Raw genomic sequence first — 19,066 nt, 5'->3', positions numbered from 1 at the left:
AGGTCCATGCCTTCTTCCTCAGGGATAGACGAACTTGACGTATGGTCACAGGTACGAGTCCACTTTTAACAAGATGACACGCCCCCCAATGGGCGGTGCTGATGCTGCAGTGTCTTGTGGAACTCGTGTGCTGTCTTAATTGAATTGCATGATGCATTCCTCGTTCAAGGTCCTGTGCCGCTGTTGGTAAACACCCTCTGAGCACCCCCTCGCCTGCCACTGAGCATCCAGGTTTGCGAAGACAGGAGCGGTATATATCCGGCATCCAGTGAATCAGAATGATTCCCTATCACGGCTTCAAACTCCGGGTGCTGCAGTGGCGGTGCTGAGCGTATGCAGTTTTGCTGCGAAGCTCCTGTATCCACCAAAGCGCTCCTAGCACTCTTCGTGGGGGGTGCGGGAAGAACGGTGGTGGGTCCGTTCATAACATTACAGCTCCCGTGTTCCTGAACACACCACACTCGCGGGGGTTTCTCGAACATATATATATAGATCTATATATATATCTATATATATAGATATATATATAGATCTATATATATATATATATAGATATAGATCTATATAGATATATATATATCTATATCTATATATATATATATATATATATATATATAGATATAGATATATATATATATATATTTATGAATGGTCATTATTTGCTGCTTTCGAAACCAGGACTGTGTACTCCGTCATTCTTATTGGAATTCGTACTTATTTCTGATAGCCTGTGACCCTTTAAATGTTTCTCTTTTCAGAAGGGCTTCTGGAGAGGATTAGACTTGCTCACTTGGTTTAAACAGCCCGTGGCCAGCATTAAACCATTTCCTAAGGCTGTTTGCAGATCCTAGTTAATCACTGCAAACGCCAAGCAAGAGGGATGAAAATAAAACGCCTATAAGTTTGCAGCCCAGGCATCATATTTCGTTGTAGGATAAAAAGCCCGAGGGGATGGCTTTCTAGTTAAGTGTCAGTCCTGATCCTAAGTCAATTGAAAGGATGCTTGGGATAAACTGTGGTTTTTCCGTTGGTATATCTGACTTAGCTGTAAGTAGCAAAGATATACAATGGGTCAAACGAGTCTAAAGGCAAATAAAATAGACCTGTGAGAGAAGGAAATTATTCCTTTACATCTGGGTCTTCTGTTCCTATCAATGCTATCATTTTTAAAAGAGATCTACTGCTAAATATTTTAATGTTACATTTTAAATTCACAATACAGAAGCTTGAGCATGCTTTATAAGGCATGGCAAATAGAGAATACAAAAGGAAATCCAGGCATGGCCTGGAACGACCATAAACAACAAAGAGGTTTACACAATGCCTCATCATACTCCTAGAGAATAAACTACAGTATTTGGATAACATGACAAGGGAATGCAAAGTTAGGATATTGTCAGTGTCACCTCTACTCTGGGCAATAGCTTGCTTAATCTTCCTGACGGCCCCCAGCGCCTAGAGACCCTTACGGGTGATTGTGCGCTTTACAAATGTGGATTATTACATAAAGGTGAGGTGGGGGGTGGACAAGAAAAGTATCATATAGCACCAAAGGAAAAGGTGGAGTCGTTCAGTCATAAGGAACAGGTGTCATCATTGTGAATCAATAAAATGTTTAAGATCTGCAGGAAGTCAAAAACTGTGTTGGAAGTAGCTGCAGCACTATAGTATCCAGACCATGGGTACTCACAAACTTTCTCTCGGGGGCCAAATTTACAGTGTGGTTTGTGGCCGAGGGCTGCACTGGTGGGGCGGGGTCAGTGGGGGAGGGGAGCGGGCGGGGCTAGACCCACAAAAAAACTGTGACCAAGAGGATGAACACAGGTCCCTGCAGCGGAAGCCTACGTCCACTGTGCCACCAGACCCGCATACACACATATATCCCTCTCTCTGTGTGTCTCTCTCTCTCTCCCTCTCTCTCTCCCTCTGTCTCCCTCACTCTGACTGTCTCACTCCCTCTCTGTCTCCGCCTCTCTCTCTCCCTCCCTCTCACTCCGTTTCCCTCACTCTGTCTCCCTCTGTCTCCCTCTCTCTGTCTCCCTCTCTGTCTCCCTCTCTGTCTCCCTCTCTGTCTCCCTCTCTGTCTCCCTCTGTTTCCCTCTCTCTGTCTCCCTCTGTTTCCCTCTCTCTGTCTCCCTCTGTTTCCCTCTCTCTGCCTCCCACTACCTTCCTCTGTCTCCCCCTGACTTCCTCTCTCTGTCTTCTACTGTCTCCCTCTCTGTCTTCTTGTCTCCCTCTCTCTGTCTCCCTCTCTCACTCTGTCTCCCTTTATTTCCCTCCCTCTGTCACCCTCTGTCTCACTCCCTCTGTCTCCCGTTCCCTCCCTCCTCCTCCCTCTCGCTCTGTCTCCCTCCCCCTGTCTCCATCCCTCTGTCTCCCTCCCACTGCCTGTCTGTCTCCCTCCCTCTGCCTGTCTCTCTCTCTCCCTCTGTCTGTCTGTCTCCCTCCCTCTGTCTGTCTGTCTCCCTCCCTCTGTCTGTCTCCCTCCCTCTGTCTGTCTGTCTCCCTCCCTCTGTCTGTCTCCCTCCCTCTGTCTGTCTGTCTCCCTCCCTCTGTCTGTCTCTCTCCCTCCCTCTGTCTGTCTCTCTCCCTCTGTCTGTCTCTCTCCCTCTGTCTGTCTCTCTCCCTCTGTCTGTCTCTCTCCCTCTGTCTGTCTCTCTCCCTCTGTCTGTCTCTCTCCCTCTGTCTGTCTCTCTCCCTCTGTCTGTCTCTCTCCCTCTGTCTGTCTCTCTCCCTCTGCCTGTCTCTCTCCCTCTGCCTGTCTCTCTCTCCCTCTGTCTGTCTGTCTCTCTCCCTCTGTATGTCTGTCTCTCTCCCTCTGTCTGTCTCTCTCCCTCTGCCAGTCTGTCTCTCTCCCTCTGTCTGTCTGTCTCTCTCCCTCTGTCTGTCTGTCTCTCTCCCTCTGTCTGTCTCCTTTCCTCTGTCTGTCTCCTTCCCTCTCTCTGGCTCACTCCCTCCCTCTGTCTCCCTCCGTCTGTCACCCTCTGTCTCCATCCCTCTGTCTCCCTCCCGTTGTCTGTCTCCCTCCCTCCCTCCCTCTGTCTGTCTCCCTCCCTCTATCTGTCTCTCTCCCTCTGTCTGTCCCTCTCCCTCTGTCTGTCTCTCTCCCTCTGTCTGCCTCTCTCCCTCTGTCTGTCTCTCTCCCTCTGTCTGTCTCTCTCCCTCTGTCTGTCTCTCTCCCTCTGTCTGTCTCTCTCCCTCTGTCTGTCTCTCTCCCTCTGTCTGTCTCTCTCCCTCTGTCTGTCTCTCTCCCTCTGTCTGTCTGTCTCTCTGTCTGTCTCCTTCCCTCTGTCTGTCTCCTTCCCTCTGTCTGTCTCCTTCCCTCTGTCTGTCTCCTTCCCTCTGTCTGTCTCCTTCCCTCTGTCTGTCTCCTTCCCTCTGTCTGTCTCCTTCCCTCTGTCTGTCTCCTTCCCTCTCTCTGGCTCACTCCCTCCCTCTGTCTGTCACCCTCTGTCTCCATCCCTCTGTCTCCATCCCTCTGTCTCCCTCCCTCTTTCTCCCTCCCTCTGTCTGTCTCCCTCCCTCTGTCTGTCTCCCTCCCTCTGTCTGTCTCCCTCCCTCTGTCTGTCTCCCTCCCTCTGTCTGTCTCCCTCCCTCTGTCTGCCTCCTTCCCTCTGTCTGTCTCCTTCCCTATGTCTGTATGTCCCCTTCCCTCTGTCTCTCTCCTTCCCTCTGTCTCTCTCCTTCCCTCTGTCTCTTTCCTTCCCTCTGTCTCTTTCCTTCCCTCTGTCTCTTTCCTTCCCTCTGTCTGTCACCCTCCCTCTGTCTGTCACCCTCCCTCTGTCTGTCACCCTCCCTCTGTCTGTCACCCTCCCTCTGTCTGTCACCCCCCTCTGTCTGTCACCCTCTGTCTCCCTCCATCTGTCTCCCGCTGTCTCCCTTTCTCTGTCTCCCTCGCTCTCTCCCTCTCTGTCTCCCTCCCTTTCCCTCCCTCTGTCACCCTCTCTCTCACTCCCTCTGTCTCCACCTCCCTTCCCCCTCCCTCCCCGTCTGTCTCCCTCCCTCTGTCTCCATCTGTCTTTCTCCCTCTGTCACCCTCTGCCTCCGTCCCTCTGTTTCCCTCCATCTGTCTCCCTCCCTTTGTCTCCCTCCCTTTGTCTCCCTCCCTCTGTCTCCCTCCCTCTGTCTGTCTCCCTCCCTCTGTCTGTCTCCCTCCCTCTGTCTGTCTCTCTCCCTCTGTCTGTCTGTCTCTCTCCCTCTGTCTGTCTCTCTCCTTCCCTCTGTCTGTCTCTCTCCTTCCCTCTGTCTGTCTCTCTCCTTCCCTCTGTCTGTCTCTCTCCTTCCCTCTGTCTGTCTCTCTCCTTCCCTCTGTCTGTCTCTCTCCTTCCCTCTGTCTGTCTCCTTCCCTCTGTCTGTCTCTCTCCTTCCCTCTGTCTGTCTCCTTCCCTCTGTCTGTCTCCTTCCCTCTGTCTGTCTCCTTCCCTCTGTCTGTCTCCTTCCCTCTGTCTGTCTCCTTCCCTCTGTCTGTCTCCTTCCTTCTGTCTGTCTCCTTCCCTCTGTCTGTCTCCTTCCCTTTGTCTGTCTCCTTCCCTCTCTCTGTCTCCCTCCCTCCCTCCCTCTCCCTCCGTCTGTCACCCTCTGTCTCCCTCTGTCTGTCTCCCTCCCTCTGTCTGTCTCTCTCCCTCTGTCTGTTTCTCTCGCTCTGTCTGTTTCTCTCGCTCTGTCTGTCTCCTTCCCTCTGTCTGTCTCTCTCCCTCTGTCTGTCTCCTTCCCTCTGTCTGTCTCCTTCCCTCTGTCTGTCTCCTTCCCTCTGTCTGTCTCCTTCCCTCTCTCTGGCTTACTCCCTCCCTCTGTCTCCCTCCGTCTGTCACCCTCTGTCTCCATCCCTCTGTCTCCCTCCCTCTGTCTGTCTCCTTCCCTCTGTCTGTCTCCTTCCCTCTGTCTGTCTCCTTCCCTCTGTCTGTCTCCTTCCCTCTGTCTGTCTCCTTCCCTCTGTCTGTCTCCTTCCCTCTGTCTGTCTCCTTCCCTCTGTCTGTCTTCTTCCCTCTGTCTGTCTCCTTCCCTCTCTCTGGCTCACTCCCTCCCTCTGTCTGTCACCCTCTGTCTCCATCCTTCTGTCTCCCTCCCTCTTTCTCCCTCCCTCTGTCACCCTCCTCTGTCTGTCTCCCTCCCTCTGTCTGTCTCCCTCCCTCTGTCTGTCTGTCTCCCTCCCTCTGTCTGTCTCCCTCTGTCTGCCTCCTTCCCTCTGTCTGTCTCCTTCCCTATGTCTGTATGTCCCCTTCCCTCTGTCTCTCTCCTTCCCTCTGTCTCTCTCCTTCCCTCTGTCTCTTTCCTTCCCTCTGTCTCTTTCCTTCCCTCTGTCTCTTTCCTTCCCTCTGTCTCTTTCCTTCCCTCTGTCTGTCACCCTCCCTCTGTCTGTCACCCTCCCTCTGTCTGTCACCCTCCCTCTGTCTGTCACCCTCCCTCTGTCTGTCACCCTCCCTCTGTCTGTCACCCCCCTCTGTCTGTCACCCTCTGTCTCCCTCCATCTGTCTCCCGCTGTCTCCCTTTCTCTGTCTCCCTCGCTCTCTCCCTCTCTGTCTCCCTCCCTTTCCCTCCCTCTGTCACCCTCTCTCTCACTCCCTCTGTCTCCATCTGTCTTTCTCCCTCTGTCACCCTCTGCCTCCGTCCCTCTGTTTCCCTCCATCTGTCTCCCTCCCTCTGTCTGTCTCCCTCCCTCTGTCTGTCTCCCTCCCTCTGTCTGTCTCCCTCCCTCTGTCTGTCTCTCTCCCTCTGTCTGTCTGTCTCTCTCCCTCTGTCTGTCTGTCTCTCTCCCTCTGTCTGTCTCTCTCCTTCCCTCTGTCTGTCTCTCTCCTTCCCTCTGTCTGTCTCCTTCCCTCTGTCTGTCTCCTTCCCTCTGTCTGTCTCCTTCCCTCTGTCTGTCTCCTTCCCTCTGTCTGTCTCCTTCCCTCTGTCTGTCTCCTTCCCTCTGTCTGTCTCCTTCCCTTTGTCTGTCTCCTTCCCTCTCTCTGTCTCCCTCCCTCCCTCTCCCTCCGTCTGTCACCCTCTGTCTCCCTCTGTCTGTCTGTCTCCCTCCCTCTGTCTGTCTCTCTCCCTCTGTCTGTCTCTCTCCCTCTGTCTGTCTCTCTCCCTCTGTCTGTTTCTCTCGCTCTGTCTGTCTCTCTCCCTCTGTCTGTCTCTCTCCCTCTGTCTGTCTCCTTCCCTCTCTCTGTCTCCTTCCCTCTGTCTGTCTCCTTCCCTCTGTCTGTCTCCTTCCCTCTGTCTGTCTCCTTCCCTCTCTCTGGCTTACTCCCTCCGTCTGTCACCCTCCGTCTGTCACCCTCTGTCTCCATCCCTCTGTCTCCCTCCCTGTGTCTGTCTCCCTCCCTGTGTCTGTCTCCCTCCCTCTGTCCGTCTCCCTCCCTCTGTCTGTCTCCCTCCCTCTGTCTGTCTCCCTCCCTCTGTCTGTCTCTCTCGCTCTGTCTGTCACTCTCCCTCTGTCTGTCTCCTTCCCTCTGTCTGTCTCCTTCCCTCTGTCTGTCTCCTTCCCTCTCTCTGGCTCACTCCCTCCCTCTGTCTCCATCCCTCTGTCTCCATCCCTCTGTCTCCCTCCCTCTTTCTCCCTCCCTCTGTCACCCTCCTCTGTCTGTCTCCCTCCCTCTGTCTGTCTCCCTCCCTCTGTCTGTCTCTCTCGCTCTGTCTGTCTCTCTCCCTCTGTCTGTCTCCTTCCCTCTGTCTGTCTCCTTCCCTCTGTCTGTCTCCTTCCCTCTCTCTGGCTCACTCCCTCCCTCTGTCTCCATCCCTCTGTCTCCATCCCTCTGTCTCCCTCCCTCTTTCTCCCTCCCTCTGTCACCCTCCTCTGTCTGTCTCCCTCCCTCTGTCTGTCTCCCTCCCTCTGTCTGTCTCTCTCGCTCTGTCTGTCTCTCTCCCTCTGTCTGTCTCCTTCCCTCTGTCTGTCTCCTTCCCTCTGTCTGTCTCCTTCCCTCTCTCTGGCTCACTCCCTCCCTCTGTCTCCATCCCTCTGTCTCCATCCCTCTGTCTCCCTCCCTCTTTCTCCCTCCCTCTGTCACCCTCCTCTGTCTGTCTCCCTCCCTCTGTCTGTCTCCCTCCCTCTCTCTGCCTCCTTCCCTCTGTCTGTCTCCTTCCCTATGTCTGTATGTCTCCTTCCCTATGTCTGTATGTCTCCTTCCCTATGTCTGTATGTCTCCTTCCCTCTGTCTGTCACCCTCCCTCTGTATGTCACCCTCCCTCTGTCTGTCACCCTCCCTCTGTCTGTCACCCTCCCTCTGTCTGTCACCCTCCCTCTGTCTGTCACCCTCCCTCGGTCTGTCACCCTCCCTCGGTCTGTCACCCTCCCTCGGTCTGTCACCCCCCCCCTCTGTGTGTCACCCCCCCTCTGTCTGTCACCCTCTGTCTCCCTCCCTCAGTCTCCCGCTGTCTCCCTTTCTCTGTCTCCCTCGCTCTCTCCGTCTCCCTCCCTTTCCCTCCCTCTCTCACCCTCTCTCTCACTCCCTCTGTCTCCACCTCCCTTCTCCCTCCCTCTGTCTCCCTCCCTCTGTCTCCATCTGTCTTTCTCCCTCTGTCACCCTCTGCCTCCGTCCCTCTGTTTCCCTCCATCTGTCTCCCTCCATCTGTCTCCCTCCATCTGTCTCCCTCCCTTTGTCTCCCTCCCTTTGTCTCCCTCCCTCTGTCGCCCTCTGTCTTTCACCCTCCGTCTGTCTCCCTCCGTCTGTCTCCCTCCGTCTGTCGCCCTCCGTCTGTCGCCCTCTGTCGCCCTCTGTCGCCCTTTCTCTTTTTCCCTCTCTGTCTCCCTTTCTCTATCTCCCTCTCCCTATCGGATTCCAGACAGATGATATGTAGGCCAAGGGAAAAGAGCCTGGTGGTTTGCCGGTTTGACAAAGTTATCTGTTTTGTAGTTCGCAAAATGAAAAATACACACATAAGAGATTCATTCAAATGCAAGACATATAGATATCGCAGCTCAAAAGGTCTCTGGAAAAAACTAACTGCTACGGTCAAAGAAATGTGTGGATACTATACACCTGGGCTAATAGATTTGATACAGTGTCTACCTTACTTGGCGGGTTGTCTTTCTGGCACTGCTCTTCTGCATCCATAGTGTCTCAAGCACAGAGATAAAGCTTCTAGGTACTACTGAGTTTAAATAAAATACAGTTTAAGCAACCAACAGAAAATTAACCCTATTTTTGACGGGGATGCTAGTGCAAGGATTTCCTCTATTGAATTCCCTCCTATTTCTACTATAACTTGGAACCAAGAAAGCTAAAAAAAAACTCACTTCTTCAGTCAGATTTCCTATGCTGCTTCCTTCCAATGCCTTGTTATATGTCCAAAACCAAGTCATGCCAGTCCCAGGTTCAAATCTTCGACTAGTATCATTTTCTATGCTTCATCTTGTGTTATTAGATTACTTGGTTTTGATTACATAAAACATTAAAAGCAAGTAATCTTATAAAACATGATGAAGCCTAGATAGTGATGCTAGTCACACAAATAAATGTATGGTGTGTTACATATTAGTACAAACTAGTTCACGTGTAGGATCTTTTAAGCTGCTTTTTTAAAAGATGAAATTCTGGTTACATTCCCAATTACATCAGTAATAAAACTGCAAAGGAACATGAATATTTTTTGATAGGTAAAATATGGTCTTGTCTCTGTGTGTAATAAATGCAAAGACACCCAAAACATGTTTTTGCAGAAATTTGGAACAGATTGGCCCCGTGGGTCTCAAGTTGCAGTTTTGCATAACGTATTGCCTCCTAATGTGGAAGCCAGTCTGTGACTTTAAAACGCGGAACACTGTTGAGGGCTATAATGATCAAATGTCTTAAAAATGACATGTGCATTAATATTACCTGTTCCCAGTCGTTCTAAAGGATTTTGACGAAGCAGCATGGTAATAAGGTTCTGAGCATCAGGCGGTGGAGCATCATCATTTTCAGGCCAGTTTATGTCATCTAAAAGAAAACACATAGTATATAAGTATTTTAATGACTGCATCAGAAGCATTCGAGTTTTGCTCTCCAATCAACACTTCTAGCATAAAAGACGTTGCTGCACTAAAGATGCCCATGGATTCATTGTGAGATTGTGGGAACGCCGGGTCTCCCAGATACTTGAAACATGTATAGGCACCAGTGAGACTAACCCAGACAACTAGTTCATTGAATCAAAATGGGTCACTGGGCGAGAGGTGTTAGACAGCGGATTCATGGTTTGTGAGCCTAAATAGCGTAGGAGCCAGCAGGGGGTGCTGGCTAGCTTCGAATATGGGGATCACCTCTGCATGGTATTATAGGGACAATTGAAGGTGCATTCAGAGGATGAGTAGGAAGAGAGGTACATGTATGTGAAGAAGATGATTTCAGAGAAGCAGGAAGCAAGATTGGAGGCGGAGAGACAAGCCTGTCTTATCCTCGTGTGAGTGACAGAAAGAGAGGGAATTCATAACCCTGAGTGTAGTATTGTATTGAGCATTAGGGTGAGATGACAAGGCCCTCGTAGGAAATTGAGAGTTATGGCAAAGTCATCAATACCTGGCATTTAGTGAACAAGGTGTGTGGGGGTGCAGAATTTCCTCTATATATCAACAAAGTTCTCAATAATGGGAATAGTCCATTGCTGGGAGAGGAGAGTAACAGGAGACAAACACTGACCAAATAGTGTTGTTGAATAACCCAGATAAAACTAAGTCAAGAACTGATTGTAGGTCAAGGTGGATTTGATTAAGGTTTGCTGGGATGGCGTTGGTGGTGAGTGTTCTTTTTCAGAAAAGGACTTGATTGCTTTGGCGGGGGAGGATCTTATACTAATGCAGATTACAGTTTGTTCAGATGCTGAATTGGCTCATGAGTGAGAAGTTTTTTAGTGGAAGATATAAGTATTAGAGCTCAAGGTTGACCTCTGAGTGAATGGAAGCAGAATGGATAATTGTTTTGGAGTGTACATGATGAGGTGGGTCGAAAACATGGTCTGTTGGTGGTTCTCAGGTTTACTTGCCAGGTATATAAAAGGAACAACCAAGCACCTCCCCATTAAATATACCTTTTTGGTTATCATTACAAGCCCACTATTCAGTCTTGAAGTATAGTGTTGAACCTCAAGAGAAAAACAGCTTTCATGAAGGTAGAGAAAAACACCATTTATTAAAATGAGGTTGGGATTGTTTGTGCAGCCCGCATTGTGGAAATAAGTTACATAATTTCAGTTATAAATGCCTTTACCCTTTGAATGGGGGCTATGAACAGAAAATATTTGGAATATTTGGGCAAATAACTGTAGCATTGCCCTTTTTGTCATGACGGGCAGTCAATGCCTGCAGTAGAGAAAAAAAGCAAATGTCAAAAAACATGAGGGCAGAGATCAAGGTTTTTCTTTCCTTAGGGACCCGCCACCACCAAGGCTACCCTTTCTTTATTCTACCTTATGTCACTTTCTTTCACCATTCTACACTTCTTGATTTAGCATACTTTTGCAGGTTATTTTTCACTCCCTGCTTTCACCTGCCATCATATTTCCCCCTTCATTTTCTCTTCCTACTTATTTCTGCCTTTTCAGACTCTCTCCCTCTTACTCAAAGTCTGACATTGAAAAATAATTTCAGGACCCAACAAATGAGTGCCGGTGTGCACCACCTGCAATCACCGGCATAAACCAAGAACTAATGGCAATAGTCTATGCATAAAATGAGCAAATAATACAGAAGACTTTCCAGCGCATATACAATATGCTGTAAAACGAAGGAACCGAACCGAAGAATACATTCGTAAAATTAAAGGAAATCTCGGAAGACTCCCCTCAATCAAGTCTTTTGGTCTGCACCCCTGCTGACTGACAGTCTTGCTCTAGAGACCCTCTTGTAGTCATCTAATACTGTCTCAGCTGATTGTTTCAGACCTCCATTCCCCCCAGCTAGGTTTGCACTTTATAAGTACATTATTTTACCCACTTTCGGAAAGCCAACTCTATCACATCGTTATCAAGCGACTCGCGATTTAATAAAAAACAATAAATCCTTTGCACTGTTCTCTTGGTTCGCAGAGCTTGCAGTTAAAGTAAATGTGTGTGAAATTAAAATCGAACGCAAAAGGCATGCGCCAGCCTGAAGAAAAAGCGAGGTAAGGTCTGATTTGGAGATGACATCATGAATATGTATCGCCGCCGGAAGGCACCTCGAGCAAAGCCAACATTCACCACGCGCCTTAATTAAACAGTTGATTCCCCTCGCTAACTTGTGCCCCAGTGTATCCCATCAAAACACAGCATGACTCTAAATCCATAAACAGCAAGATTGCGGCATCAAAGGATCGCGGACACTGCGGGCGACTCACAAATCCACCTCATTAGAATTTACAAACATCAGGTGGCTGGGGAAAGGGCGGGAAGAACCTCCCGCGTGTAGACGCAGCCCCTTCCTCCCCTCAGACCCGAGGTCTGTGCCTGCAACTAAAGAGGATAAATAAGAAACACTGGCACAGCCTCCTGGCGGCAAACCTTTGGCATGGCTGCAGCCTACCACCAGCGCACGTGGGCTGGCCAGGAAAACAGCAGGGCGGGTTGCGGGGGATTCTGTTTCATTATCATTTACTTTTACCATAAGCTGCATTACAATTGTTGGGGTCAGCCTGCAAGTGAAGATCTGAAACGTTATTGAATTTTAAATGAAAGAACAACAGCTGCTACCGAAATAACACAACACTTCAGCAACCAATGCCGAGACCATTAACAATCTGTGAACAGGGGTTGTTTGCTTTCACTCATTATTTATTATGAGGTAGTCACTTGCGCGGAGGGTTTATTACATTTAGGCTAATTCCTTCATTGCGCCATTAGCAGTTTACCAGCATCTACAAATGTAGTGTTTTTAAACTCTATTCCCCCTTTGGGACATGCACGGTCGGGAAGTTGATGAGTTGCCAAAGTAGAAGTATGTTATACTGTAAACGTCAGTGGAAAGGTGAACATAACCCACTATGAACGAGGCTACACGTGTGTGTCCTCGTCAAAGGGCACTCCAGTCTCAGAAGTATCCACGCCTGGTGTGGTGGTCACAGCAGGGTGGGAGAATATGTCCTGGCCGCTTGGACTAAAACACAGAGGGCCCGATTCACAAAGCTATTGGCTGCAGTACATGTAGGTTTATGACCAAAGATACCTCTATTTACGCATGCCAAGAATTCACAAAAGAACTTTGGGTTTCTCCACCACAAGTACAAGTAAATCCCAACCAAGGAGTGGGAAGCGGAGATTACAAGGCATGGTAATCCTTGCACGGCTGTTGCTGCCTACAAACATATATGTGGGGCGATTCACAAACTCGGAGTCTAATCTGACCCCCTCCCACCCTTAAAACTGAAGGACATTTACTCTAGCCAATGGCTAGAGTAAATGTCTTTCCAGGATGGAAAGGGGACCAGATGAACCCTAGAACTGAAGGGGTTGTAAGAGAAGGGCTTTCTCCACATGGAAAATGTTTTCCACTTGAAGGGGAAAAAATTTGCATTTGCACCGTCGGATTTATTCACCTTACCTTTAAATCTACTCTATGTAGATTTCCAGACAATAGAAACTGGAGCACATGATACATCACATGATAATAGCAGTATACACCTAGAGCCTGCACATGGCACAGTGAATTGAACATTTTTGTACATTTGAAATAAAATGTAAAAGCACGTTCAGGCACAGATGTAAATCTCTACATATACATTTAATTTAAAAAAAAAAAAAATTTGGCCAAAAATGTCGTATTCAAACCATGATGGAAAATAAGTTAGGTCCAGTTGGTCCACTTTCCTTCAGAATTTTGGTGTTTTTTTTTTTACTTATCAGAAGTCCCTGCCTCAGTGAGTAACAGAGTTTAAATTAGGCATGGCAGAATTTACAATACATTTTAAAGCTTTCCATACTAACCGCCGGGCACAGAGGGCACATTGCAATGCCTGCCATGCTCGGATGCACTTGGGAACTGAGTATCAGCACATTAAACAATCACTTAGTAAGAAAGAGTAGCTGATCTTTGACTCCACAGCCTCAGGTGCAGCATCAGTATGACACAAGCAGGTGGGGTGGCTTGAAGAGCCCTGATGGTAGACGCTTTCTAACTCAGCTCCGCGCACACACCCCGTTACCCATTGCACTTATACTGCTAAGGCTCCAATCAGAAGTCTTACTGCACTGGCTTATGCTTACCCATCGGTGGCAGCACTGGCAAGGAATTTGCAGCTCCTAGGTCCCCATCCCACTCCCAAGTTGACAGTCAAAAACTCGGGCATCCGTCTGGATCAAGCACTCATTCTGATGGAGCACGCTGCTCAGACAGCTGGTTTCTGTTTCCATGTAATAGGCCTGCTCCGCAGAGTTTTCCCTCTGCTCCCTGATTCTTCCCAGAAAACTCTAGTCCAGGCGCTGGTATTAAGTCATCTGGATTACTGTAACCGCCTGTTGGTCTCTGCTAATGATGCCGCCCTCAGCAGACTGCAGGTATTTTAGAATACGGCGGCACGGTTGGTCCTTAATGCTCCCCCTAGGACTCCCTCTTGCCCTCTTCTTATGAAGCTGCACTGGCTCCCCATCCGCCAACGGGTCAAGTTTAAAATCTGTTTTACTATTCATAAGGCATTGCTTAACTTGGGTCTTTCCTATCTCTATGAGAGATTCATGCCCTATGTTCCATCAAGATCCCTACGCTCGAGTGCCAAATACCTGTTGGTGGTGCCTCGAGTAAGAAAAGCAAGACTAGGAAAGAGAGCTCTTTCCCATCTCGGCCCTCGCTACCGGAACAAGCTTCCCCTATCCTTCAGACAGTGTCTAGATCACCTGCAATTTAGGAAGCTGCTTAAAACCATTCTTTTCTGTGCCTGTTAACCTTGCTGGAGCTGCCTCACAATCCGTTTTAAGCGCAGAGATACCCCTTTGGGGGTCGATTCTAGTGCTATATAAACAAATAAATAAATAGGATCGCTGCAGAGAGGTGCAGGGATTTCATACTCTCCCAACCTGCTTTGAGGAGCACTGAGGCCTAGCGGCTTGAGAGTATGCTGCCTTCCTGTAGTGGCTGGCCACGTCGGGAGATCCCGCTCCTACAACGACAATGTGAGGATTCCAGAGGTCCTCCTGGTCACTTCGAGCTAGCGAGAGGACCGGCTCCTAACTTTTCTGTCCCGCTGTGCCCTGAAGACTTGCAAAGCAGGTGGGCCACGTTCCCCCCCTGTGAACAGTGCAGGGGTTCTGAGGGGCACGACCACTGAGCTGTGGAGTGCGGCTATCTATGGTGCCCTCTGAGCCCGGTGGTACCTTGTAGTGCGGGAAGCGCAGCAATCCCGACTTGACACCGCACCTCCTGCGGTACTTTGCTGCTCAGCTTTCCTTGCCTTACAGCTGGACACTGGAGGCTGCACCCCTGCTGCTCAGCCCTGATTGTACGAGATCTCATCTGGTGGTGCACCCTGAGGGGCTCACACCTGTAGCGCTGTCATAACATCATCTGTGCCGGCACAGCATCCCTCCCAGACCTAGAGTTTGGAGCAGCGGTGGCAGCACATCCGTGAGGTGCAGCTAGTGGGTGTGGGGAGGCGGTAACACCATACTCTGCCATCTTTTGTTTCGACTGGATGCCTATCGGCCACATCCGGGGCACTATTCGAAGGGCCCCTGCAGAGACAAGTGCAGTTGCAGCATGGGACAGGGTCCTGTAAAACAGCTGGCACTACCTGCAGATGGAGTGTCCCTTTCTGCAGCTTCTGGATTGTGACTCCCAGCGGCCCTTGGGTGAGTGGGGCACCCTGGACCCTGTCAACAGCCCTACGGAGAAATACTGTAAAACTGGCCTTGACTTGCTCTGGTGGGCCTGTGGTATTTGAGGCTGAGCCTCCCACGGAGGGGGCGGGGTGAGGGAGCGCTCACGTACCTGAAGGTTGTTGATGGGCACTTTTGAGTACAGAGTACCATTTGCACCTTCCTAAAGGGTTGCCCTGCACTATCTGGGGTTACTAATAAACCTACTACTTGATCTGCATTATACAGTGGGGCTCTAATATAACCTCTATACATTTGTGAGACACCTCAAGCTCCTAGGATTCTTGTCTCCCCTACAACTGCACACCTCTGCCCTGTACATTGCTAAGCGGCTATCCCTGAATGAACCTATTGTGGTGCAATTGTGGGGCCAAGCATATCTGCTACTTAGCAAAACAGTGCACTGTGTGCAGTAACAGACTCCTTAGAAGCTCTCCTCGGAGCCTGACTGGTGTAGCCTGTGCTGCACTCTCCTGTTACACTAGCCTCGGCTCTCACTTGCAGGGCAGTTGTCAGACTGTCACCATCAGTTCGGCTGGAACTCATGAGTGCCTGAAGTGGAACCCATATATAGGAGTCTGCTCAACATCACACAGCCTTGGAATCTTAACCTGTGGCTGATGGCTTTCCCTGAGGACTGATCCAATTGATGGGCTACTGTTGCTGTGTAGAGCCCCATCTTATCCAGGCGCTCACAAGCGTGCCCTGCTCTAAGTGCGAGTCTTTCTACCTCTCAGGCTCCAATAATGCCCCCTCAGCGACTATGGGACATCTTTGGTATGGAGCTCTTCCTCCATCCTCGCATTCATCACCTCTGCCTTCACTTGACCAAAGAGTGGTGGCATCCTCTGAACAGTCCGCCACAACCGCCACTCTGTACGACAAGCTGGACTTTGTGCTGGAGGCCACAGAAATGTTCTGAGTATCATTACAGAACAAGATTGTTACAGTGGTGACAGATTTCAATCTATTACTCGACGATGACCCTAAATTAGCTGACAAAGTCATTGCTAAGGAACAGTTGTCGGCCACTTTTCAACTGCAAACAGGAAATGCAGAACCACTTGCGCACACTACATGATCAAATTCACTTCTTAGAGGAGTGGGCAAAGGAAGCTTAAGGCCACTCCTGTAGAAACAATGTTCATGTGGTAGGACTACCTGAGAACGCAGAGGGCCAGGGTCTTATTTGGAAGCATGGATTCACAGTTGTGTACCCTCCACTGCCCTCTCGCCCTTCTTGACTATTGAATGGACTTATTATGTGCGGATGAGTTGGCCATTCCCGGGAGCCCTGCCGAGGCCGCTAATGGCACGACTACTTCGCTACAAGGACCGTGATGTGATCCTGAAAGAGGACAACAGGCTTGACAGTCTAGTAGTGGATAATGCGCAGGTGATGATTTTCTTCGACTATACTTTGGAAGATCAGCATCAACTGACTTCTTTTCTCCCTGTCAAATGCAGGGTCCAGAAATCTAACATTAAATCCTCTCTTAAATTCTCAGCAAGGCTTTGAGTGGTGTCAGATGGTAAATCGGTCTTCCTAATGGGACGGGGTGGAATGGTTCCGGGCTGTGGATGCTGCCTCATCACAGTTCCTGCCAGAGGAGTCGTGGGCCTCCTGTGGATGCTGTTGGCACTGTAGGATCTGCCAGCCACAACTGTTGTCACAGTCAACACACTCACCTAATCAGGAGCTAATTATACAGGCGAGGCAGCATTCGCTACAAGTAGCAGCGGAATTCCAAGATGGTGTTCCATCCTCAGATCAAACTCTTCCAGCAAATAGGAGTCATCGACATCCTGCTTTCCTCCACTGAGCTCCTTCTCACCACCCAAAGTGATTCCACAAACGGCAGACAATATCCTATAAATTCTTTCTTGTAGTGGGAAATATCTATCTCAAAATATGAAGCTCTGAATGCATGTCTACCTAATTTAGCACCTTTCGCTTATACTGGAAGAGTTCCTTAGCGTAGGTGATGTCCTGTACACTAGACGCTCTGCTACATTGTGAAAATCCTATTACTCACCTGCTTGCATGGCTGCAAGCAGAACTCTCCTTTTCCAGCTTCATGGGGCTGCAGGAGCCCTGACAATATTTCAAAGGTTACACTCTGTGGGGCATGCCATTTTGGCTCAGGGACCCGCTACATGGATACCTGTCGCCTTGGGTTCCAGTGCCCAGCGGGTGCCTCCCTACAGCCCCCTCAAATATGCAGGGCCCATTTCGGCCAGAACTGTTTGCCTGTCAGTCTCCTAACCCTGCATGTTGTTCATGGTGAGGCGTCTGCCCAGTTTCACTCCCATTGGTCTCAGTCTCCAAAATGATGCTTGAAACCTGCTGAGGGATGCCTTTGTTGCAGATACCTGGCTTAGACTGCCTGTATGGTGGATACTGTGTATGTCACATGTTTGACACTATTCTGTTAGCATGTGTGTTTTTCACCTGCAATCCTAGTGCTGGCTAATGCATAAAGCTTTTTTTTATGGCTCTCCGCATTTCATTTGCTTTGCGCCTTTACAGATGACACCGAGAGTGCTAGGCAATCCTAAGTCACCCAACACAGGGGTTTGCACCCTCACACACGCGTCATTAGTTCACCTTCTCTAGCATAAGCTGCTAACAAGTTTGGGCAAAAACCTGTTGTTCCTCTGCTCTCAATAGTATGAGTTTTACTTTTGTTGGCTTTTATTGGATCTCAGTTGTTGCCTGTACCTACTCTAACCATTGGATCATAGATGAGCTGTGTACCATTACCACTCCTTAGACAGCTATCACAATGGCTAACAATAATATAGTTCCTGGGAACATTTGAGGCATGCACATCCCTTCTCCTAGATATGCGGTGTACTTCTATCTCTGCCACAGGCCAAGAGACATAGCATTTCTGCAAGTATCCCAACTAACTAAGGCAGAGGCTGAGCGTTTGCAAAAGCACTGGAGGGGATAGGTATTTTCAACTAACTGCTCCGCATGTGCTTGTGCGGTTTTAATCTGGATCTGTGATGGAGTTATTTTCATTGCAGATGCCACAGTTACAAACCCAGAGGTGCACTACATCTTTATGGAGGGCAATCTGAAGGGTCATCACATGTTACTTGGAGCGATATATGCTCCGAAATCCAAGCAGGCAACCTTACTGGATACTATCTCTGGCTCACTGTTGCGCTGGAGTGGACTTCCTTCGTTAATCACAGGGGACTTTAACAATGTCCTGGACGTCGCATTGAAACTTTCCTTTCCTCCACTCCCTTGCACTGTCGCTACGTCTAACGCATGCACTCTGCTAGTCCGATCAATGAAGCCTCCTAGACATCTGGTGACTGCGCAAAGTCTCCGTGAGAGTTTATTCATTCTACTCACATCCTCATGATCTACATGTCCGAATGGACCACCTGGTTGGCACAACTAGTCAAGTCTCACATGTTGTTTCCATTGATAACCTCGGAAGAACACACTCAGATACTAGTCCCCAATACTTGCCATTATGCTGGGATTGTAGCCCTCCTCCTATTCCAATGTGGTGCCTGCAAGTGGCAGCCCTGAAGGGCCCGCCCATTCGTGCTTCCCATAGCATTAGCATATCAGAATACTTTGACAATAACAATGGCACTGCTTCCTCCCACTTGATTGAGTGGAATGCATTTAAGGTAGCAATCAGGAGGCATATCCCAGGCAGTGCCCTGAGCATACGCTGTCAGCTTGACGCTGAAATCTTCCAAGTGGAGAAGGCAATACACCGCCACAAGTCGCAGGTTTAATCCTTGGCAGAGGGCAAGAAGTGCCTAGATAATGCGCATCACAACCATGTTGCCCTGCAAGAGAGACTTCGAATCCTCAAATATGTCGCTCATTCTCCTAAGACACACTCTTTCCATTAATTTTTCTTGTAGTTTACTTGCCGTCTTATCGCTGGGATGCCCTTGGGTAACCACGCACTTTACAAATGTTCCTTTATTAATTCTAAGGCAAATAGGTCAGGAGCGCTCGTTGCCTGGTTTGTCCAGCAAGATCAGCTACAACGTCCCATACTCGCCATACAAACTCTCATCCACACACAGAGGAAGATACATGCCAATTTCACGTGGCATTATACTTCTCTATACACTTTGGCATACACTGCATCTGTGGCCGATTACAAGTCTTTCTTGATTATTGTGTCTCTCTTCCAAATGCTATCAGACAAAAGGGAAGACCTCAACAGCAACATCACACTTATTGAAATCAAAGAACCTATATGTGCGCTTGCATCGGGCTAGGCTTCAGGCCCTGATGGGCTCCTGCCTGAACTCTATAAAACGTACACTTCCCTTCTCACCC

General features: G+C 49.2%; 1 protein-coding gene across 6 annotated transcripts in view; it reads right to left on the bottom strand.

The window, feature by feature from the left end:
- The window catches only part of MAST4 (microtubule associated serine/threonine kinase family member 4), a 1,958,993-nt gene that overhangs the window by 131,514 nt on the left and 1,808,413 nt on the right, over positions 1–19,066 (bottom strand). For all 6 annotated transcript variants that reach the window (XM_078675181.1, XM_078675182.1, XM_078675184.1 and 3 more), the window contains one exon: positions 8,799–8,900. In XM_078675181.1, the coding sequence (XP_078531307.1) occupies positions 8,799–8,900 (102 nt within the window). The remainder of the gene's footprint in view (positions 1–8,798; positions 8,901–19,066) is intronic.

The sequence above is a fragment of the Lissotriton helveticus genome, chromosome 2_1, assembly GCF_964261635.1.
Source record: "Lissotriton helveticus chromosome 2_1, aLisHel1.1, whole genome shotgun sequence".
Taxonomy (NCBI): Eukaryota; Metazoa; Chordata; class Amphibia; order Caudata; family Salamandridae; genus Lissotriton; species Lissotriton helveticus.
Note: the sequence above shows the minus strand (reverse complement) of the source record. Positions and strands in the feature narration are given on the sequence as shown.